General features: G+C 53.7%; 2 protein-coding genes across 5 annotated transcripts in view; one reads left to right on the top strand and one right to left on the bottom strand.

The window, feature by feature from the left end:
- TARBP2 (TARBP2 subunit of RISC loading complex) lies at nucleotides 1-5,261 on the bottom strand. Of its 3 annotated transcripts, none has more exons than XM_028533126.2 (9): nucleotides 4,888-5,258; nucleotides 4,166-4,335; nucleotides 3,258-3,360; nucleotides 2,627-2,722; nucleotides 1,994-2,066; nucleotides 1,644-1,761; nucleotides 1,200-1,327; nucleotides 594-795; nucleotides 1-435 (listed from the first exon to the last, which is right to left on the bottom strand). In XM_028533126.2, the coding sequence occupies exons 1-9, from the start codon at nucleotides 4,938-4,940 to the stop codon at nucleotides 278-280; spliced, it is 1,101 nt and encodes a 366-aa protein (XP_028388927.1). In that variant the 5' UTR covers nucleotides 4,941-5,258; the 3' UTR covers nucleotides 1-277. The 3 variants fall into 3 exon arrangements, with proteins under 3 accessions (XP_028388927.1, XP_035874826.1, XP_035874827.1); XM_036018933.1 differs by lacking the exon at nucleotides 4,888-5,258 and adding an exon at nucleotides 4,642-4,766; XM_036018934.1 differs by lacking the exon at nucleotides 3,258-3,360 and having other exon boundaries at nucleotides 2,627-2,705; nucleotides 4,888-5,261.
- Nucleotides 4,854-16,793, top strand: part of MAP3K12 (mitogen-activated protein kinase kinase kinase 12) — an 18,375-nt gene continuing 6,435 nt past the window's right edge. Inside the window, exons 1-3 of one of the 2 annotated variants that reach the window (XM_036018911.1) lie at nucleotides 4,854-4,871; nucleotides 15,526-16,007; nucleotides 16,365-16,548. In XM_036018911.1, coding sequence (XP_035874804.1) covers nucleotides 15,563-16,007; nucleotides 16,365-16,548 — 629 coding nt within the window. In that variant the 5' untranslated portion in view covers nucleotides 4,854-4,871; nucleotides 15,526-15,562. Of the gene's footprint in view, nucleotides 4,872-6,633; nucleotides 6,863-15,525; nucleotides 16,008-16,364; nucleotides 16,549-16,793 lie in introns of those variants that run through there. The other variant, XM_028533100.2, reaches the window with a different exon arrangement.

The following is a 16,793-nucleotide window of genomic DNA, read 5'->3' on the forward strand; positions in this document are numbered from 1 at the left end:
TTAAGAATCCAAGGAGCAGCACATTTATTCTGGGCTCTAGGGGACAGTGACAAATTTCATTTCCCTTCATCATCACTAGTAACATGAGGACGGATGCCGGGCCACTGAGGCACTGTGGTCTCTGGTTCCTGGGGCCACGCCCTCCTCAGCCTGCAGGGAGGCAGTCTGTGTCAGAAGTAGAGATGGCACCTCCAGGGGTACCAGAGCTGGGCAGATGCTGGGCCGAGGCAAGAGGAGCAGGGAGCAAGGGTGTACGTCCATGAGTCCAGCTGGAGCTTTACTTGCTGCCTGCCATGATCTTGAGGTACTGCAGGGCACGGCGAGCAGCCTCCCCTCGAGCTGCCTCCCTGGTGGTTGCGGAGCCATGACACACGGTGGCCGGCTGTGTGGACAGCTCCACCAGGCACTGGCAGAGCCCACTCAGGCTCAACTCCTCTGGAGACCAAGAGAGAGGAGGGAGGCAGTGTTGGGTGGGAAGACAGCACCGGGAGGGGTGGTCCACGTCATCATCATGCCCTCCCTGACTCCTTATACCCATCTGTACTTGCTCTGGTCCAGTCCCCAACATCCCCCGGCCCCCCAACTAGCCATACCAATATCCAGGTAGCTGACATGGAAGGCCTGCTCCTCAGAAAGCTCACTGAGGATACTGCAGCAGGCAGGGCCCAGAGCACCTAAGGAGCCCAGGGAGCAGCTGCGAAGGGACAAGATCTTCTCTCCCACTGAATTTCGCAGAGAATCCCAAGTGCAGCCTGGGCCCCGGTTCCGAAGTCCATCCAGGCGCGAGCCCACACCCTGACAAGACAGAAACAGATGTAGCATTGGGCTGGAAGACCCAGGCATTTAATGGACATTTAATATTCAAGGAGAGAAAAGCCCAGAGAATGGTTATCTTTAGCTTGCATCCCTTTAGACAATCCCCATATGGCCCCTTCTCACTAGACTCTGAATTGGATGGCCAGGCAAACTTTGCTCATCCCAAGAACAAAAGCCTACAGGACCCCACACCAGGCCAGCTCCCCCACAGCACATGCCAGGTGGGCCTACAGCTGAAGCTGAGAGGGGTCCCCAAGAACCCAGGGTCCATTAGGAAAAATAAACAGAAGCAGGCCTGGGACCCAGAATGGCTCACTCCCAAGTCCCAGAACTAAGTCCCCATGCCCTGGCCTGGTGTGGAGGATGGCCCCCAAGCCACTCACAATACAGAAGTGGTCATCTTCAGGCTCTGCCTCATTTCCATCCCGGGCATCCAGAGGCACTGTGTGCACTCGAAGCAGCATTTTGGCCGCTGCATTACGCTTTGCCAGCTTTTTGGAAGTGCCACTGCCTGTGTGTGGGAAGAGGGTCACTGGATTATAACTCCCAATAGACCCAGGGCTTTTCACCCAGCTCAAACCTGGGTTGAGGGTCCCCTCAGGAGATGCCGATTGGAAAGGGGAGCTCAGGACCTGCCATGAACCTGAGAACTTGGTTGGCCAGAAGAGGAGGGAAGACAGGCTACAAGGAAGAAGCTAGGAGGAAGGAGCCAAGATGGGGGCCTCAGCCAGGAGAGCAGGACTATAGCAGAGAGGCTAGGCGCTGCTTATGGCCAGGACTGGAGTGCTAGGGACAGTAGTTGCAAGAATTCCCTTCTGCCCAGTTACCAATCTCAATGAAACGCTCCACTCGGCAGGTCATGGTAAACTCTTTGCGGTGGGCCGGCCCAGACTCCTGAGTCACCGTGTACTCAGGCAACCGCCAGCCCTTCTGCACCACCAGCTCCTTGGAAGGGAGAAATAAGGGTGCACAAGGCTGAGTGAGAGGAGTCCAAACCCTACCCTCCTACCCTAGAGCCTAAAATTCCAGATTAGAAGAGGAATAAAGGGGATGGGAAAAGCCCTGAGAACAGGGTAACCACCTCCCAGAACAGGGTAACCACCCCCCATTAACTTCCCTCATGTCCCCTGGTTCAGGGGAGGACAGGCATGCACAGGAAATGAGGATGGCGGCACACCTGCAGAGCACCGACTGGGTTGCACTCAGACTGCTGAGGAGAGACAGGGGGCTGCACCTCCATGGGGGGGCTCCTGAAGGAAAAAGGGCCCAGGGCCAAAACTGAGGAGGCTAGTTTCTTCTGCTGCTGCCCAGGAGTCCTATACCTTGTTTTGGTTTCCCCCACTATCATCCCCCTTTTTCCAGCAGGGCAGGCAGCTGTCTGTCCAAACTTCTAGCCTGCTTCCTTCTCCCTCCCCTGCAAGTGAGGTCTCTTCCAGGTCCCAGCCCCATTTCAATTTTCTGGAACATGTGGTCATCACCTCACCAGGACAGTGGGAAGGGCTGTATATTCAGTCTCTGGAAGTACCTGATGGGACTCAAACGCAGGGCCATCATAGGGCCAGGCCAGAAGAACAGGGCCTTACAAGACCCTTGAACATGGTCAAACATCATCCATATAACAATCATTAATTACCTCCTGTCCCAAGAGCTTACCAGCTGGTGCAAATTCTTCAAACTCTGGTCCCCAACTATTCCAGCCTCTGTTTACTCTCAGACTTCCTTTTGTCTCACCAGCCTGGGTCCAAAGGCTGGGGGCCAGGAGCCAGGACCCCTCCCTCCCTTCCTCAGGCAGTCAGTAAACACAAAATACCTGGTTGGGACAGCAGATGGAACAGGAGTAGCAGCGGCTGGAGCAGTAAAAACCGGAAAGTCCTTAGGCACTGAAGAGTCTAGGGGAGAAAAAGAACTTCCCGAGGGGAAGGGGGCCTTTGATTCACACCCATGTGTGGGAGAGGGGGCTCACTGGAAAGGTGGGGGACCAAGGTCCTCCTGATCTGCCCATCCTCTATGAGAATTCCTTCCCACTTGAGTCAAAGGCTCAGGGAAGCTCAACCACCAGCTCTTCCTCCTGGGATCCTTTGCTGCCAAGCATCAGATCAAAAAGACTGAGAAAAGGAGGAAGAGGGTCTCTTTCTACCCAAGAAACATGGGAACAACAAACTCCAACCTGAGTGCAGAAGAGGAAAGGGCCTCTTGCTAGACAGAGAAGGCAACTCCCTCCAGCCTCAGCCTCCACCCCTCTCCCTCCCTAGCCACAGCCACAAAGCCCTCAGTGGACCTGGCCATTCCCCCCAGCAGCAGGAAGCATCCTGCCCAGGGCCAAAGGAAACTCAGGAAGAGGCCAGGTCAAGGTGGCTAAGTGTCACCAGGCCAGGCCTACTGGTGCAAGGGCCTGGGTTCCTGGCAGGGCCTCTAGGATGCCTCAGCTGTTCCTCCCTCACCTGCTGTCCTCCAGGGCCGGCTCCAGCATGCTCCCCCCTTTGAGGTGTTTGAGGGCCACCTCAGCTGCCTTGTGCTTGGCTGCCTTCTTGCTGGGGCCCTGACCTGAGAGAGGGGGTGTGGGCAATACTGGAGGTCACTGGAAGGACAGAAGAGAAACCAGCATCCCACAGCCTCTCTCCTTAGAGCTACAGGGAGTCAACCAAGCCCCTTCTCACTGGCCTCCCCCTGTCCAAGACTTGAAGTGTTATACTAATTGCTGGAAGGAAGGGCCCTTATCTTTCCATGAGCTCCCCAAATCAAGCCATGCCAGAGAGAACTGCTCCTGAGCTCAGACACCTTGGGTGGAGATTCTTTCTCTACCTTACTTTCCTCTGGGAAGCTTTATCTCTCAATAGAGAATGGCTGGAAAAATAGAAAGATGGTAGGCTCTAGAGTCAAGCCTGGCTCTATACTCATTAAGCCTGTGATTTTGCACCAGTCATTGAATCTCTCTGAGCCTCAGTTTCCTCATATTCAACATTAGGGTACTACCACTTACATCACTGGGTTAGACTGACGTTGATGACTAAATAGGAATTTGGTTAGGCACCTGCAAAAAGCCCAGGACAGCCAACACTCACTGCCCCAAATGCTTGGCTGAGATTTTGGTTTATCTCCTCTTTTTCCTCCAGGATGATGCTGACCTGCCAGATCACTATGGCAATCCTGCTTGCTCCTCTAACTCTTACAAGTCCTACCCACCTCCTCTTAGACCTGTTCTCCCAATCCAGCTGGTGGCCTTTCCCCCTGAAATCTCTCCCTCCCTCACTGCTCTTGGAGAAGAGGACTGTGAAGAGACTCCAAGAAATAAAGCCAATGGGGCCCTGTGAATGCACACCCCAGCCAGGCTGGCCCAAGCCTTCCTCACCAGTGCAGCTGGTGTCGCCAACGGTGACCCGAAAGGTGAAATTAGGCTGGTGGGCTTGGCCCTCGGCTTTGAGAAGGTCGTACACGGGCGTCTTCCCTATTCTGGTCCCATACTCCTGAAGAAGGCTGATCGGGGTCTTGCCCGGGTTGGCTGCCAGCATTTGCTCTATACTGGGGGTAGGGGCACAGACCCTCATCACACCTCCCCTCTCTGCACCCACCTGGCCAAGCACTGCTATATCAGACCCAGGCACACTATGGGGGTCACAGGGTCCAGGAGACCCCAGGCAGTAAAGCAGCCATAGGCTGGGTTCAATGTGGAGTGGCGGTACAGGCTGGGAAAGGAGGGCCCACGGCCCCAGGGCAAGCGGGGAATGCACAGTTCCTGTCTCAGTTAAGGCGGGGGATCCTGTACCCGGGTGCAGGTTGGAAATGCATGTCCCCTAACACAGTGCAGGCCAAGAACCTAGTACCCACCAAATGCACTGAATGTCGGAGCAAAAAGCCCAATGCCCCAGTGCAGTCTGGGAACCGGGCCAGCCCCAAACTATTTCGAGCTGGAGGCAGTGGCCACCGCTCGGGTGAATGCCGGGAACCACGGCCCACTACCCCAGTGCTTGCCGGGAACAACCCTCAGGCCAGATGCATGCTGGGGCCGCGTCGCTACCCGTCTGCACCGCGCCACGCTCTTCACCCTGCAGCAGTCGGTACGGGGCCGCTCACCTGGGCAGCCCGCAGCCTGTGGTGGTGCCGGAGCCCTGCTCCTCTTCACTCATTCCCTTCTCCGTCCCCGCGGGCACCACAGTGACTTCAGCCTCCACGCGCCCCAATACAACGCCGACACGCTAGGGCCGGGGCCAAGCCCCGAGTTGCGGCCGGCAGGGCCCGCCGTGGAGCATGCTGGGATATGGAGTTCTCCCCCGTCCCCCGCCCACCATACTCCATGAGGGTCTATCAAGAGGGGAGCAATTCGCCCCACAACTGTCCGCGTGTTTCGCCCTCGCGGGCAGCACCGCCTTCTGGGAGGAATGGACATCTCCACAATCGTTACCCAAGCTGGGAGTGGTTTTGTTTGTTTGTTTTAAATACCGTCCCGCCTCTTTCCTTCCGCGTCTCCTCTCCCGTGGACACGCGTGGAAGCGGCTGGGGGCGGGGCGGTAAGAGCTAACTCAAGCAATGGGGTGGAGGTAGAGGGCTTCATATTGAGAAAACTACAGAACCCAGGAGCTCGCGAGTCATCTTTGTCGCAGCTGAAAGGGCAGGGTCAAGCAAGCACGAGCAGCTTTTTGGCGTAATTGGTTGTTCACTATTGGGCTCGCTTGCTCTAGGTGGATTGCGATTGGTTACTTCACCTAGAGGGGCAGGGACAGGGAAAGAGTCGGCCCCTTTGATCCCGCCTCTGTCTTCAGAGAAGTTGGTGATTGGCCTAAGTGATGAGACGCCGTCGGATCCTGACTCTCTGCAGTCTAGGAGGGTGGCCCTTACAGGAACGCGGGAGAGGGCTGTTCTTTGCCCCTCGGATTGCTGCGGACACTTATACGTCAAAGTCCATCTCTGACAGTCCACCCAGCCGTCAACCTAAGCCTCTAGCATTCGGGCCTTAGTCTCACAGAACCTTCTTTCTTTTCTTAGGTTGTCTCTTCACCTCTCTTCCCATTTAATTCTGCCCTGCAGTCTGTCGGGTTTCCACTTCCTTTCTAAAGCCTTTGTAAAATGACCCTTCTGGGTCCTGAGAATCAGGACAGAATTGAAAGGACTAAGGCACGTGGTGATCCCATTCCTTCTGCCATGAGTCTTGGACCTCTCAGTTGAAGAGCGCAAGAGATGTTTGCCTCTTAAATCTAATAGACTAATCTGGGTTTCAGAGCTCCATTTCCTCCTCCCCCAAAGTCTCAGAACTACTAGGTTGAAAGATGAGGGAAAATCGCATGACCTTGGAGAGAAAAAGAGCACGAAAAGTGTCTAATTCCAATGAGTGTTCTAAATGAGTGGGTCCGGGAAGAGATGGCTCGCTCTTAAACTGGAATGGAGGTCCAGAGGAATTTTGGAATAATGAAGGGGTCATCCAGGAACACGGAAGGGGGACGGAGCCTTGAACCGAGTGAATTCCCATTGGGTGGAACTGGAGTGGTGACAATTAGGGGAAGGAAAGCTGCCAAAATTGTTATGACAGGGGGAGCAACGCTAGAGCGGAGGTGGGGGAAGGGGTTGGTGGTTTCCCATCTCAGGGGCTACTGCCTCAGGGTATAAGGAGTGAGTTTTGTAAGACCGGTGTTAGGGGGCTTCTACGGAATCGCAAAAGGCCCATGGTGGGACCGCCAGCAGGGAGGTGAGGAAGCCAGACGGGCCAGGGACGAGCCTGGAGTGCGCCGGATGGCAGCAGCGGGCTCCTTTAAGAGGCCGGCGGCTCTAGCGCAGCATCCCCCGCTCAGGGCGTGTCCGTCCCGGGGGGCCAGGGGCGGGGGCCTAGGTAGGAGCGGGAGTTCAAGCGGAGTAGGGAAGGGGCTAGGGGTCGGGGGGTGGGGGGAGAAATCTGGGGTGGACAACCGGACACCACACGAGCATCGCCTGTGACGGCACCCCGGGTCCGGTCGAGGGCAGCGGGGGGGGAGGAGAGAAGGAGGAGGAGGCGGGAGCAGCATCCGGAGCTGAGCTGCAGCAGCGCCGCCTTTTGTGCTGCGGCCGCGGAGCCCCCGAGGTGAGAGAGCCGGGCCGAGTTATGGGGGGTGGGGGGCAAGGGTGGGACCGGGTCCTGGGATCTGGGTGCCGAGGGAGGGTCGGGATGCAGATGTGGCCGGGTGGGGGAGGGTGCAGCGAGGATGCTGAGGCTGTGGGGATGGAGGAACTGTGGATCTGGACCCGACGCCTGTGGGGATGGAAAGGAGAGGAACGGAGCGGAGGGACGCCGCGGCCCAGCTTGGAGATGAAGAGCCTCAAGAGCTGAAAAGGACTGTGTGGGGTGGGGGTGGGGGGTGGGGAATGATTGGGGAACAGACTTAAGCACAGAGGGCTAGAGATCGTCCTCCTCTCCTCCCACTCATCCTCAGGAAGGGAAGGAGGGAAGAAGGAGGATGAGTTTTGGCCCCTGAGAGGGAAGGAAAGGAAGGACGGACAAGGCCTGGTGTGCCCACCGACCCCCTCGGATTCTCCCTCCGTACACACTTAGCAGGCTGTGTCCTGAGGATTATAGGCAGAAAGTACCTGTTCCTGAATGTCTGGGCAATGATTCCCCTCCTCTTCCTGCTGTGAAGCCCCTCATCTCCTCCAGCTGTGGTATTCACCTTTTCCATCCAGCTGTTGAAATTTCCCCATCCCCCATTCGTATGTGGCTTTTTCTCCCTCTGGCCCCATCTCCTCTGGCTCCCCTAACCCATTTCCCCAGCCCAGGCCTTTAATGAACCTCCTCCCTTTCCCCCACACACTCCTCAAACTCCTTGGCTTAAAAATACACAAGAATCCTTTCCACAGAGTACAGACTCCTGATAACCATGGCCTTAGCAGAGGGTAGGGAAGAGAAGGGGCCAGAGGCTTTATAGATAGTGGAAATAAATAGTGGAGTGTCCCTTAGAATTTAGGGAGGAGTCCTGCCTTTTAGCTCCATTACCTGCTTCCTCTTGGAAGGAGAGTGGGTGAGTGGTCCTCAACCAGGAGGGGAGTGCCCACGAGGTTTCTCCGTGACCCAGAGCTCTCAGGCCAATCAGTGCCTCCCACTAAACAACTCATGTTTCCCTTCCAACTTGCAGGACAAACCCCATGGCTCTGGGAACTCTGATTTTCAGTCAGAGGGTCATTCATACCAAGGGAAGGCAAGCAGAAAGGATTCAGGAAGGAATGGACTCAATGTGCTCTGGGCCCTCCTATGCAGATGCTGAAACTCCTCTCAGCTTTTAGGGCCTACTCTTTTCTGTCTCTTAAAAATGGCAAAAAGCAGCTTCCCTCTCAAGCCTGCCACGTACCCACCCACTCACTCACGTGGGAGACTGAGGTGATGCTGGGAAGACCCACCTCCAGCACACATGAGAACGTACAACTAAATACCCATCCCCTAATTAAACCCATTTATGCACAGAGGAAGCAAGAAGTTTAAGGAAGTGGCTTAGGACTTCTCTGTCTCCTTACAGCTGAGGATGGCAGAACCCCTCTAAAAACCAACTGCTGTATTCCCAGTCCTTCCCCTGGAAGTGATGGAGGTAATGAGGTGGTCTGGCTCTGCCAGGAAGAAAATCCTCAATTCTAGTACCCTCCACCCAGGACTCACCTAATGGCAAAATGGCTCCCCGTGGGCAGTCCTGTGTCTCCCCTGCCTGGGCGGGGGAGAAAGAAGGGACTAGGGATCAACTCCTTCAGAAGGCCCTGCTGGGGGCAAAGGAGCAAAGCATAAAGATGATGCCAGCTGGGGATATGGTCTTCACTAGGGGCTGGCCACAAAAACTGGTCTGTCTGCTTCATTTGCCCCCAAAAGGACTAGGCTCTTGTGTGTTGGGGGAAGGTGGCAAGGAGGCAGGAGCACTATTGCAGGAGAGACCAAAGATCATTCAGGATAAAGAGCCCTTGTTCTTTACTTTCTTCTTTTCCTTGCTCTCCTTTTTCTCCCCTCCTGTTTGTCCTCCTCCCTTTCCACCTGTACCCTCCCTACTGCTTCTCGCTTTGAGGAGGAGGGAAAGGGAAAGAAGGGATGGAAACCCCATGTGTAAAACTCCTACTAGTGCTTCCACATGGCCAATGCTTATAGGAGGCTTGCCGGGTGCCAGTTATTGGGCCAGGAACTTTATTGGGATTATCTCAATTAATGCTTCTAACAGGCTAAGAGATAGGTAGTGTTATCATCTCTATTTGAGGGATGGGGAAGCTGAAACTTAAGTAATCTGTTCAGTGCGAAGAAGTCACCATGTGGCTGGAGCTTAGGGTCTGTCTGATCTGGAGCCTGCTGTTCTCACCCACGTTGTATGCTGCATCACCACAGTGCGACGTAAGCACCTCTCTCCCACATGCAGATGAAGGGACCGAGGCCTGCTAAGAAGTCTCCTACTGCAGGCTGCCCCGATGGTCAGGAGCGGAGATAGGATGTCAACCAAACCTCTTGATTCTCAGGTCATCCGCCCTCCCTCTACAGCACACTGTCCCAAGTTAGGTGACAGAAATGGATGGACACTCTGTCATTTTTGTCAGCCTTTTTCAATTTAAAATAGATTTTTAAGTTTCTTGTTTTAAAACAATTCAAAGTCATTACTGAGATATTAGGAAATGTAGATATGCCACAAGAAAACACCCACAATTCCACCTACCTAGAAAATGGTATACTTTGGTATCAATCCTTCAAGTCCTCTTAAAGTGCGCATTCAGCTCAGGAACTATTTATTATAATACAATGAACGTCTTCCAGGCTCTCCTTGACAGGAGAGGGACCCTTTGTAAACTCTGTGGCCCATCATATCTTTCTCCTACCCTCTTCTTCCCCTCAGACCTTAAAGGGTATGGCTGAAGGGAGATCCTGGACCATGTGGACAAGGGATAAAAATGAGGTGCAGAGAGAATTACACCTTTCCCTTCAGACCAGAGGAGGTGCGATGGCAGGATTTGCAGAGGAAGGACAACGGACCTGGTAGGGGAGTGAACGAAGGGCCTCTGGCATACCACTGCCGTTGTGACCTGGTTCACCTGGAACCTGAAATTGAGATTTGTCTTGGGGAAGTAGGAGGTCAGAGACCAAGTCTCCCTTTTCTGCTTGGACAGAAGGACCTGGTGTCCCACCAACCAGGAAGACTAAGCCAGGAGCCAGGGACCGTGCTCAGGGCATCTCCTGCATCATCTTACCTAACCTTCACTGCCCACGAGGTGGCCTTGGGAGCCTTGGAGAGGTTACATTCCTTAAACTAATTTGTGGCAAAACTAAGGTTCTAGTTCTGATCTCTCCCAATCCAAAGTTGGCTCTTTTTTCCCTAAACAATACTCCCCCCCACCCCCGCCATTCCCCCAGCCCCCTCCCTGCCCACCCTGCTGGGAGATGTGGCTGCTAGGGGTCTCAAGGCTTGACCTGTATAAATAGGGCTGGGGGCCTGGATTTAGGGGTGATGTCCAGTTTTCCCCAGGTTTTCAGGAAAAGGCATTTTCCCCTCGAGAACACTGAGTATAGCTGTGGTTTTCATCTAAGAAGAATCCTGGGGCTGGGACCATGGATTCTAAGATGCAAAGCAAAGTTAAGTAGCCACATGACCAGAAGGCATGGCCTGAGGGAGTCAGCCTTACATCCTCTAAGAATCTCCAGGCCCGCCGATGTGAAACTAGCATTCCAAAGCCTGGATCTCCTTTCGCCATGAATGCCTCCCTTCCTTCCCACCCCCACTTGAGAGAATAGGGGAATCTTCCTCCTTTTCCTGAGTGCCAAGTGAAGTCCAGAACAAGTGGCTAGTGCTCAGTCTGAAAGCCCAAGATTTAGACAGATAGCTTGGCCTCTCAACCAAGCACCCAAGACAGCCAGATAAGCAGCTTCACGTGGAGAGTCAGCTGTTAGAACAGGAGAATTGAGAAACAATTCAAAGGGTTCCCTTGCCACAGGCTTCCAGCATCTCAGGCTAGAGAACCTGGGAGGATAAATTAAAGGGGAGGGAGGATATTCCCTGCCCCCTCTTGCTTCTCTGCCTCCTGAAGGGGCACTCTTGGAACCAGCACGGGAGCAGAGAATTGGGTAACTGAAACTGAATTAGGGCCTCCCCAGGTGTCCAAAGAGCTTCTCATGCTGGAAGATGTACAGCGTAGGGACCAGTCTTTCCCTTTACATTATCTGGAGCAGAGTTCTGCAGAGTAAGCACTTAATAAATATGGTGGACATAATGACTGACTAATATATCTACCCCCTCTTGTCATATTCCTCCCCTCCCCCCATGCTCTGCATAATTGATGGCTGGGGAGACAGCTTCCCTCCACCAGGGTGACCAAACGTCTGGCGAGGGGCTCCTAGCCCTGATAGCCCCCAAAGCCCTGGCGCCAAGGCCCAGCTGGGGGGCTGTGGGGCACAGCTGGCAGTTCAAAGGAAAGGAAGCAGGGGGAGGGGGTTGGGAGAGCAAAATCTCTACTTACTACAGCTCCCTGGGGCCTCAGTTTCCCCCCCACCCCCTACCCCTTCAGGTCAGTCTGGAAGAGAATTGTCATCAGACTGAGCAGGATGAGGGTGGATCGAGCCTGGATAGATTCCTTCCTTTTTTTGGACCTATCTTTTTCTTCATCTGCTCCTAAGAAACAAACAGGTGAAATGGCTTCTCTCCCTCTCTCCCCAGCTGCTGGCCCTGGATACGGAGGGCCCCTCTGGGGAGGCCTGGTGAACTGGAGAGAGACTAGGCTGCATGTCACCCTCTCTTTGCCTGAACCTCTCAGTTGCCAAACACCAAATGAAGGCTGAAAAGTTCCTTTTAAAAACCAGGTGTAGTGCCTACTCAGGGGTCAGCTTCTAAACAGAAAAAGAATTGGAGAGGGCACAGATTATCGTGTTCTTCGGTCCCGTTTCATTTCCTTTTCTGTGTGCTCACTCTGCTTTTCAAAATCAGGTTTTCAGTCCATCCTTCTCAGTTTTGACTCTCCCTGGCTTCACGCTGTTTCGGTCTCTGTACCTCTCAGCTTGCCCCTCCCTCTCTGGCTGTTTCTGTCATCCTTTCTGTTTATTCTCCCTTTCTCCCAATTTCCTGATTTTGCTGTGACACTGCACTCCCAATACCAGCATCAATCCCTGTCTCTCCACTTGCGCCCGGCCAAAGATCTGCATGAGGGGTCGAAGGAGGTATGGGCAGGAGGGAAGCACAAATGCGGCCGGCGACCACACCAGCCAACCAGGCAACTAGCACGTGGGCCAGCCCGGGTCATGAGCGGGGCCCAAGCACAGCCCCACCCCCAGCGTCTCTATCACGTGACCCCGGGCTAATCTTGTCTGGTGACTTCACGCGCCGCCTCGGGCCCAATCGTCATGGTTACGCCGCAGCGCCCAGCGCTTCCCCCCAACCTGCTGTGTCCCCTCCTTTTCCCATCTGGACCCCCTCCTCCCTCGGTCGGGTCCCCACCCCGTGCCACGTGATGGCTGGGAAGGAGGTCGGGCAAGTGGAGGGGACGCTGGGCTGGTAACGCCTTCCTCTCTGCCTCGAATGCGCCGCCCCCCCTCCCCCCGCCCCGGGCTTCTAGCGGGTCCAGCCGCACTGGCTCCTCTTCGAGCGCCGATATTGCCGTCCCCCGTGCTGCCTGCCTGAGGTGCCTGGACTGTGTTCTCACGGGTCCAGAAGGGAAGCCCCTCTTGGACGGCGCTGGCGACAGCACCCGGACCTTCCAGAGGAAATTCTGCAGAGTAGTGGCACGTTGCTTCACCTGTGGGGTTTTTTTTTTTTTATGTATTTTCTATGTTTTTTTTTTTTTTTTTAAGATTTTATTTATTTATTTATTTATTTTTAGAAAGGGAAGGGAGGGGGAGAGAGAGAAAGAGAGAGGGAGAGAAACATCAATGTGCGGTTGCTGGGGGATGATCATGGCCTGCAACCCAGGCATGTACCCTGACTGGGAATCGAACCTGCGACGCTTTGGTTCGCAGTCCGCATTCAATCCACTGAGCTATGCCAGCCAGGCCCCTGTGTTTTGTTTTTCGCATTATACTGTACATCTAACCTCTTGAAGCCGCTGATACCTTGTGGGGTATGTCAGGGATTCGGAGGCTGTACCTGTGACTTCAGCTTTGAGTCTCAAATTAATCAAGAAGATAAAGGGACCAATGATAATACCTCCTTCTCTGGGTAGTTCAGAGGAGTGAAGGAGCTAATGTGTAGTTAGTGTAGGTCCAGTCCTTCAGACGGTTTTCTGGGGTGAGTAGAGCAGTGTCCCCCATCTTACTGAGCACGCGCCAGTGCTGTTTGAAGTCCTGGGATCCCATGAGAAATCACAGCTTTCAGAGGGGCCAGACAGATGCCCTACCACACTGCACATCCAGGGCAATGGGAGCTGTGATAGGAAGCACAGAGGACTGTGCCGGAGTAGTGGGAACGGGGAGGGAGACCCTGGATGAAGTGAGATTGTAGGGTAAGCGATCAGGCGGAGAGTACACCTAGGGACAGACCTTGAGCCTCTTCCTACCTAAGGCTTCTTGGGCAGGTTAATAATACCTCTGTCAGATGGGCAAAGCACACACTACCTTAGAGTTTTCAAGATTAAATGATTCATGTGCCTATAACAGAGGTTAACATACTAGTAAGCCTTCCACGAGAGTTAGCCATTCTCATTAGGTGTTCTGGCACAAAATCCTGATGTAGCTTAGTGTCGGACTCAGTTCTGTGTGGCCTGGGTGCCAATAGCAGTGGGAGATGAGGCTGGGAAGGGGCCAGAGCATGGAAGTGAGGCAGCTAGACCAAAGGTAATGGGGGGGCTACTAAAAGGTTTGAAGCAGAAGAGGGGGTGCTGGCCATCTTGTAGTTTAGAAAGATTGTTCTAAGGTTTGGTGGAGAAGGGGATGGGGGGACTTGAATTTGGAAACCATTTAAGGGGCAGTTGTCCTGGGTCAGGTGACAAAGCTGGTGAAGGCTGAATTAAGACAGTAACATGGCACTAGGGAATAGAGAATATCCCTGGCTGGTGTGGCTCAGTGGACTGAGTGCCAGACTGCAAACCAGAGGGTCACCAGTTCCAATTCCCAGTCAGGGCACATGCCTGGGTTGTGGGTCAGATCCCCAGTGGGGGGCACACAAGGGGCAACCACACGTTGATATTTCTCTCCCTCTCTTTCTCCCTCCCTTCCACTCTCTCTAAAGAAAAAAGAGAGAGAATAGAATGACATTGGCTGGAAGCTTTTCAGATGTGCCAGGCATAATAGAATCACCTGAGGTGGTTGTTATCTGCAGATTCCAGGCTCCCCACACGCCCAATGGAAAAGTCTTTGAGAGGCCCGGAATTTGTTAAAGAGCTGAGACCATCAGAGTTGCCAAATATCCATGTCAATCTGCGTCGTTACCCAGTGAGGCCTTTCTACATTTAGATTCCTGCCACCTGCCTCTTGATATGATTCAGAGGTTCTGAGGCAGGGAGTTAAGGAATAATGAGGAACAATTAGAGGATTGCTGTCCTCCAGAATCCTCACATCTCAGTATTTGGTAACTGCCTAGTTGTGGAAGGAGATAGGAGACTAGAATGACCCCCTGTGTTAAACTGTGGACAAGTTTGGTACAGGGGTGAAGAACTGGCTGTGCCCGAATGATAGCTAGTTTACCCTTTGTACAGCTGGAGAAACTGAGGCTCAAATACAGCTTGCCTGAGGTCACACTGTCAGTAAGTGGCAGAAACAAGGCGAGGATTCAGACTTTTTAATGGTCACTTTTAAAATAATATCCAGTGATGAATTAGAACAAATGTTCATTGTCTGGAAAGCTGGGTCTTGGTTCGGGGAGCTGGGGATGGGGCAATGGAGAAAGGGGAGGTAGGGTCTTCTCTAACTGACCCCAGGGGGAGAAGTCGCAATGATCGTGGGGGGGGCTGAGCGTGATGAAGCAGTAGCCACAGCTTGTCCTGACACAACTTCCGCATCCCCATTGGATGGTTTTGCCTTGTTCCCCAACTGTGCTGAGGGGATAGTGGAGCTGATTAGTTACAGCCTTCACTTACCTCAGAGGCCTAGGTGTGTACAGTCTGCACACCCTCACGGGAGACCAGATGTGAGCCCTGAGTGTGCCTCACGAAGACTGTCACCTGAGTTTAGTGTTCTTGCTACTGCCTCAGCTGTATTGTGTGTAAGTACATGACTGTGAGGCCCAAGTACATCACCTGTATGCAGAAGGCCCAGGAATGTCATATGAAAGTGCTTGAGTGGCACTGTGTCACCTGTGTGTGCTTAAGTGCAAAGGAACCCTAGGTTTGTTACTTTTGTGTGCTAGAGGTTGAGACTCAAAGGTATGCACCTGAGACCCCTATATGACATGTGTGTGTATGTGAGCCACGACTGAAAGAAATGTGTGTTCCTGAGGCAAATTACAGGAGTCTTCCAGGGAGAAGGACTAGTCTGTTACCATAATACTTGACTTGGAAATATGTTTCACCAGTATGTTCCTGATCAAGGTTGTTACTTGTGTCTACCTGAGAATGATACTCAGGTATGTTACCTGTATACCTGAGTATCATTCTCAGACTTGTGTTACTAACAGGCGCTTGAGTGGAAGTCTGTGTATCAGCTTTCCTAAGATGGGTCCCAGGTGGAACTTGGAAGGGGATGGGTACCTGAGGGTGAGGCTCGAGTGTTATTTCCAGGAGGGAGCCCAGCACCGCAGCCTGTGCCTCTGCCTCTAGGGTGAGCATTCTGAGCTGGCAAACCTGTGGCTTTGACCATTTCTCCCTCCTTTGTTCCCACAGGGCCCACGGCTCACCACCACACTGGGGCCCAGAGGTCATGGCCTGCCTCCATGAGACCCGCACACCCTCCCCTTCCTTCGGGGGTTTTGTGTCCACCCTAAGCGAGGCGTCCATGCGCAAGCTGGACCCAGACACTTCTGACTGCACCCCTGAGAAAGACCTGACGCCCACCCAGTGTGTACTTCGAGACGTAGTGCCACTGGGTGGGCAGGGCGGAGGTGGGCCCAGCCCCTCCCCAGGTGGAGAGCCACCCCCTGAGCCTTTTGCCAACAGTGTCCTGCAGCTACATGAGCAGGATGCAGGGGGCCTAGGGGGAGCCACTGGGTCCCCTGAGAGTCGGGCACCCAGAGTTCGAGCAGATGAGGTGTGGCTGCAGTGCCAGAGCGGCAGCGGCTTCCTGGAAGGCCTCTTTGGCTGTCTTCGCCCTGTCTGGACCATGATCGGCAAAGCCTACTCCACAGAGCACAAGCAGCCGCAGGAAGGTAGGCTGTGTCAACCGTATCCTCTCGGGACTTGCTCTGTTTCCCTGTGCAGGATATCTGTTGGACAACCCCACCTAAGTCAGCTGATGACCCTGTGTCCCCAGAACCTGGCCAAAGCTCCTTATCCATCCATCGGCTACTGACTTCCCACTTTCTTTTTAGGCCGTCCATTCATTCATTCATTGCCTTCCCTGTCCCCTCCAACCTTCTTGGCCTCCAAGTCTTCTTGACCTTTTTTGGCTACTGTTCTGTCCTTGAGTCATTCATGTCAGCCAACCCAGTCCTTTCCCCAGTGCCAGGACCATCATAAGGCCCTGAGTGTGGCTCTCTGAGCTTTGTGGCACTTCCTGTCCACAGACCTTTGGGAGGTTCCCTTTGAGGAAATCCTGGACCTGCAGTGGGTGGGCTCAGGGGCCCAGGGTGCTGTCTTCCTGGGGCGCTTCCATGGGGAGGAGGTGGCAGTGAAGAAGGTACGGGACCTGAAGGAGACTGACATCAAGCACCTGAGAAAGCTGAAACACCCCAACATCATCACTTTCAAGTAAGGCTCACGGCAGGGGTTGGGAATATTATGCTGAGGGCAGGGACCTACTTGGGCAGCAGGGATCTACCCCACCCTTTTATTTAAGGTTGTTTTAACAAACTTATATTTTTGTTTACATTTAATTTGTATTTAGTTCTAGTGTTTGTTCTTTCCTTTTCATTCTATTTACTTTTTTAAGATTTTTATTTATTCTTTTAGAGAGGGGAAGGGAAGGAGAAAGAGGGAAACAGTGTGTGGTTGCC

Source organism: Phyllostomus discolor, chromosome 2, assembly GCF_004126475.2.
Source record: "Phyllostomus discolor isolate MPI-MPIP mPhyDis1 chromosome 2, mPhyDis1.pri.v3, whole genome shotgun sequence".
Taxonomy (NCBI): domain Eukaryota; kingdom Metazoa; phylum Chordata; class Mammalia; order Chiroptera; family Phyllostomidae; genus Phyllostomus; species Phyllostomus discolor.

Coding starts and splice junctions, on each gene's coding strand:
- TARBP2 (XM_028533126.2), bottom strand. CDS start 4,940: ATGAGTGAAGAGGAGCAGGGCTCCGGCACCACCACAGGCTGCGGGCTG. Junction 1,762..1,993: donor ACCCAGTCGGTGCTCTGCAG/GTGTGCCGCCAT, acceptor CTCCCTTCCAAG/GAGCTGGTGGTGCAGAAGGG. Junction 436..593: donor TGTCAGCTACCTGGATATTG/GTATGGCTAGTT, acceptor CTTGGTCTCCAG/AGGAGTTGAGCCTGAGTGGG.